The 5,805-nt window shown below is 31.2% G+C and overlaps 1 protein-coding gene across 1 annotated transcript; it reads left to right on the forward strand.

Moving 5' to 3' along the window:
• The first annotated feature begins 1,325 nt into the window (after window positions 1-1,325).
• On the forward strand, window positions 1,326-4,907 carry LOC146997761 (uncharacterized). The gene is made up of 4 exons (XM_085815848.1): window positions 1,326-1,458; window positions 2,241-2,348; window positions 2,858-3,045; window positions 4,159-4,907. Exons 1-4 carry the CDS (start codon window positions 1,412-1,414, stop codon window positions 4,335-4,337), a joined length of 522 nt encoding a protein of 173 aa, XP_085671974.1. The 5' UTR covers window positions 1,326-1,411; the 3' UTR covers window positions 4,338-4,907.
• Window positions 4,908-5,805: the final 898 nt, after the last annotated feature.

The raw sequence follows: 5,805 nt of genomic DNA on the forward strand, positions 1-5,805 counted from the left end.
CTTTTACATTTTTGATGCTGTTGCGATAAAAGAGAGCAGCCACGCAAGATTTTGAAGGGACCAGAGAAGCAAAATTGCAGTTATCCAATATAGCAACCTATTAAAAGAAGGCAACTGATTTCTTTTAGGTCGCTTATTAAGAAAAAGTTTCAGTTCTCGAAATTTTGAGTTCAGGTTCGAATTAGCTACGTCATCAGCGTTATACAAGCCATGAGTTCAAAAAGTGTTGAACCTTTGATTGGCAAAAATACATTTATTGATTTGGAAATCCCAAACATTAATTCCATCAAAGTAATCTCCTTGGTAATGGATGCATTTCTCCCGGCATTCTTGCCATTGTTGGAAACCCCTCTGGAAAGGAAGTTTTTGGAATGGTGAGCAATTGTTCCTCCGCATTCTGCATGACGTCTTCTCTTGACTCAAATCCGGTCCCTTTTAACGGTGTTTTCAGTTTAGGAAACAGCCATAAGTCACTTGGAGCCATGTCGGGTGAGTAGGGAGCATGACGGACAAAAGGAATGCCTGAACCCAAGGCCCAGAATGGACAAGTACATTATCATGTTGGAGCTGCCAAGTTTTCGATGCCTACAGATCCGGTCGTTTGTGCTGCACAGCATCACAAAGGCGATGAAGGACCTCTAGGTAGTTCTCTTTTGTGCTAGTTTGGCCTTGCGCAGCGTACTCATGATATACTACACCACGGGTGTCAAAGTAGACGGTTAACAGAACTTTGCTGTGGACTTGCCGTGCTTTTTTGTTCTCGGAGATAACGGATGTTGGTATTGTGATGACTGCATCTTGGTTTCTATGTCTTACCCATATATCCATGTTTCATAGCCTGTGACTACAGTATTCAGAAAGTTGAGGTCACTGTTGGAATTGTTCAACATGTACTGTGCAATGTCCAGACGCCATTGCTTCTGCTCCATTGTCAAAAGCTTCAATAAAAATTTCGCGAACATTCTCTTCATGCTCAAATCTTCATGCAAAATTTAATGTACCACTCCGATATTCACCTTTGTCTCGTTGGCAATTTTTCGGATTATGACAAGAAGATCCTGCAAGACTAGAGTTTGCACTTGCTCAAAGATGATGTTATTCCGGCTTGTTGAGGGCCTACATGAATGTGGTTCACTGTCCGCTGATGTGCGGCTGTCTTTGAAGCGGTTGTACCAAAGAATCTATAGTGAGAAGAAGTCAAGCTTCGACTGCACAGCAACGCCACGGAGAAAAACTGAGTCTAAAATGTGTCTTTTTTGACAACTTTACAGGCGCAAATTCAGGTTCTCTGAAATTCATTCACGCATGCGCGCTAGAGCCAGAGAGTTTGTCAACAACATCGTAGAAGTCGTCATAGCGCGCCATATTGAACGCTAAGCACGAGGATTTCAGCAATTTTGAACATTTGGAAATGGAAAAAAATAATGAATCACGCTCTAGTGATCCTGCGTGTGAAAGGTACGTAAAAATATTTAATTCTTATACATTTTCATAGTAGAATTATTTTTTAATTACCAGAGTTATGTTCAAATCCATTCCATAACATGGGATGGTAATCAAATATCATGTAATGAACGATTATTAATTAAGTTGGCATTAAAAAAGTTAAAAGTTTCATTGGAACATTTTATTGAAAAATTATAATTCCTACTGTTAAAGAAATCAGAAGTATTTCGAAAAATCTCTATCAAAGCTTCTTACGCAAAATTAGTATATTTGTATATAATTGCGAGGATAAAATCAAGCAATCATGGATGATTTACTATGACTGCTAATGAAAATTATTTCAGTTCTTCATATCCGATCTTTCCTGCAGTTATATGTAATGTATATTGCAACTTCTTCTATTTTCGTTTAACCAGGTATCAATTTTTTAGTTCATGATATTTTCTAATTCTATACATTGAGCATTATTTATAATCAAAGAATCTTTATAATAAACTATTCACAGATATCATTTTTTTGCTACTAAGAACTGCAATATTATCCCAATTTTTAATTATTTTTTAAATTAATTTTTTAATAATTTTTCCAGTTTTAAAAATAAAATTATTAAAGTAAATTAGCTGCATAATTCTGGTGTCATGATATTCATTGGCTCTTTTTTATTTTATTTCAACCTTGCAACTTAAATGTATTCTGTAAATTAATTATTAAATATCCATATTTTATTTTTATATTCAATTTTTATATATTCTGTACTGATGTGATTTAAATCTTTATAATAATAATTCATTTAGGTTAAATGATCCTTCACCAAAGGCTTATGTGCGTTGTGTGGTGTGTAATGCCAATTCTTGGTATTTTCCTGAAAGAAAATTCTTTCGGTTTCCTAAAAATCCAGAGAGGTAAAAATTTAATTTTTATTTTAAGTTATAAGTATTTAAAATGCATGAAAATAAGTACAGTATGACAGATGAAGAAATTTTTTTAACTTTCTGTTATTTAAAAAAATTATTCCTTTTCAAATGAAAACGTTATATTCATTAACATACTTTGTGTGATATTCAATGTTGCCTTATCTGTTTAGCCTAATTATTTATACAATAGTAATAAAATATTTATGTAAATATTACAAAATCGTAGAAGCATTAGTTGAATATATGCATCAGCTAAAATGAATTTTTTCATAAGCAGAATGCTTAAAAATTTAACATTAGTTTGAGTAAAATGCATAAATATTAATTTTTTTTGTACATAAATTAGTACTTAAATGTTATCTAGATGTCAAATTTCTGGAAAAACTAAAATATGTATTTGTTTTGCACAGTAATAAGTTACATTTTAAATGAATGCTTAAAACTAGTGTTCCCTGTGTAAAGTAGGTGTAAATTTCATGTTGTTTTAACTTTTATAGATCAGCACAATGGCTTGAAGCATGTAGAATTTACTTGATTGGACGTGACAAGGAAATATTAAAGAAGCCACCTTCTCTTTTATATCGAAGTCGTCTTTGTTCCGCACATTTTGAAGACAATGCATATTCCACAACTAAGAAGCATTTTTTGCATTCGAGTGCTAAACCAACAAAATTTGGTGAAACAGGTATGCATTAATTTCAAGTTTATATATTTCAAAAATTTTTAAAAATTTAACCTCTTATATATTGTACTGATCAACAACTTACTATGTTATCTTAGAAAGAGAGTAGTCTGCTGTCTTTAAAAAGAGTGATAAATCTTTTTCTGAAGGATAATTTAGTTTAATCTCCCACAGAAATTTCATTTGTTTACATAAATAATATAACTTATTTATTATGAAAGGACTCTTCTGCTGTTTCTTATATAGTCAATTTTGGTATGAGAGAATGTAAAGTAACCCTTTTTTAAAATCCATTAAATTTTCCTTAGTAAATCCTTTATGGATATAGCAGAATGTTCTTAGAATATGATGTAGCAGAATATATTTACGCAAAGTATAATTTTAGGCTTTGAATCAGATTTACAAACTCAGGATAAATGAAATTAACGATAATTAAAAATAAAATTAAAACTTCGGCTAATCTTTGGAATATGGTAACTGGTAGTTTGGCGACATTTTGGTAAGGCGATAAAGTTTACTAGCTAGGACTTTAGCAGTGTAAATGGATAAAGTCAAGAGTGTACGCAATGCCATTTTTGTGCAATTCTGTGATGTTTTTTTAAGTCAAAATAGATCGACGTATACATGGATGGTACCGTGTATGTGCAATTCTTAACGCTGCAAGCAGTGGGCGATTCTGCACTTTCTCCCAATTTCGCACCTAATCTTCGTGATGATTAAGCACTTTTGTTCCATAAAAGTTCTAGCATAAGCGTAATTCGGTTAGCAAATTGTTGGAAAAAAAATGTTGAGTAGTAAAAAAAAAAAAAAAAAAAAAAAAAAAAAAAAAAAAAAAAACATGCTTTTACTTTGTCAAAACAAAATGGCGTCCAAAAAAAATAAAAAAAAAACAACTAGCAGGGTTGGTCGCCAAAAAATCGCCAAGTTACCATAATCCGAAGATTAACCAAAACTTCTTTTCTTAAAACTAAATGTCAAACCGTGTTAAAGGTTAGTTAAATATTTATTTGTTTAGAGATGAAATATTCATAAAATAATTAATTGATAATGATTATATTATGAATTATTATGCATTAGTCTTGTTATATATATATAAATTTTCTTTTTCCTTCCTAGCTGATGAGCTGTCCAGAAACGACAGAGTTGTAAATGTTCATCAGCTGTCTATGAAGTTGTGCTCGAAATTGCAGCAGCATGCAATCAGTATCGATGATAATTCAAGTCCTTTGGCAGAAACAGATTCTGGCACTTCACAAACAGATTCTGGCTCCCAAATATTCAGAAAATATTTTTAATTTAAATAAAACTTTAAAGCGATTTCAATTTTTATTATAGCAAAGTATATTTACATTAAATTTAAACCACAGGAAATAATTTATAAAATCACAATACTAGCTTGGGGAGCAAGTGTGTTGAGGTCAGAGAAAACTCTCTGGTAAAAGATCAGTAATAAATCAATTTTCATTCAAAAATTTCGGAAAGAAGAAAAAAAAAATTCCAAAATTGGTGGTTTCAGGGCACGACCACCGCGCGTCAAAGGATTTAGGCATTATATAGAAACAGAAAAATCCTTAACTGTCAACTTCTTCAAAATCTCTGGTAATAATTTCTTCTAGATTGAATTCATTGTTTCATTAGTTATGTATTACAAGGCTTTGTCCATGAAAATTGAATAATAGAGAATATTAAAACTGCTCATTTTTGTTAGAAGTGACCTCAAAACATGTAGGAAATTCATTTATTGATAGCTTGTATGTTTGTCTTTCGAGACAGTTCTTTTTTTTGGTTAGGAAATTTGTTCATCGTGAAACATATTTGTAACCTGAGGTTCCACTGTGCATTGAGCTGTGTTATGCTAATAAATTTTGACAATAACAATGTTTATTTTTTTTTTTAATTTACATGTGAAAAAAATTCTGAATGCTGTATTTGCTAACATTGCATCCTGCTCTGTATTTTCTTCTCAAGTTTTTTTTTCAACGTATTTAGACATGTAATTTATAGCTATATACAAAGTATAGAGAGATAAAAAAGTGCATTATGTAACTTAAAAGAATACAGTAGACGCTGCTTATTGTGGTCATGGTTAATGTTATTAATTGGATATTGTCATCGATGTGGTGAAGTCTCACTCATTTGTATATGAAAACTTGGAAAATACTTTGTTTATCGTGATCAACAATTCAGTTAATATTGTTTATTGTGATCAACAATTTAGTTAATATGTCCAGATTCATACAGAATGGATTTTTAAAATTTAACATTGCCAAATTAGATTAAAATAGATTTTAAAAAATTGTCAGGTGACACGGAAATGTTGCGAAGTGTGAGATTAGGGTTCCAAACACCTTGATTTCAACTTTAGTCATTTATTTAAAATCAGGTTTAAAAAAACAACAACTTTAGTTTGACGTATCCTATGAGGAACTCTATTGATTTTAAGAACAATCACACATAAGTCCTTTCTTTTTCAGAAGCCACTCCCCCCCCAAAAAAAAAAAATCCTGAAAACACTGATGGCAAATAATGGTTGCATTTTTGCTTAATTTTACACTGGCAGTCTTCAAACAAAAGATGCATTTTTAATTTTAAGATTACGTGTACAAAAGCAGTAAAATAATATCCAGGAACATTATGAGCAGTTCACAAACACATTTTTGCATTTTCTAATTAAAATGCTGTGAAAATACTTGTGTTCTTGATATTTTTTAATTAAATTAGTTAAATTCCATTTTCATTCTGAAGTGCTTTTTTAAAATTAAT

Source organism: Stegodyphus dumicola, chromosome 4, assembly GCF_044657685.1.
Source record: "Stegodyphus dumicola isolate Sdum_Otavi_A_Nest chromosome 4, ASM4465768v1".
Lineage (NCBI taxonomy): Eukaryota > Metazoa > Arthropoda > Arachnida > Araneae > Eresidae > Stegodyphus > Stegodyphus dumicola.

Coding starts and splice junctions, on each gene's coding strand:
- LOC146997761 (XM_085815848.1), top strand. CDS start 1,412: ATGGAAAAAAATAATGAATCACGCTCTAGTGATCCTGCGTGTGAAAG. Junction 2,349..2,857: donor TTTCCTAAAAATCCAGAGAG/GTAAAAATTTAA, acceptor TAACTTTTATAG/ATCAGCACAATGGCTTGAAG. Junction 3,046..4,158: donor AACAAAATTTGGTGAAACAG/GTATGCATTAAT, acceptor TTTCCTTCCTAG/CTGATGAGCTGTCCAGAAAC.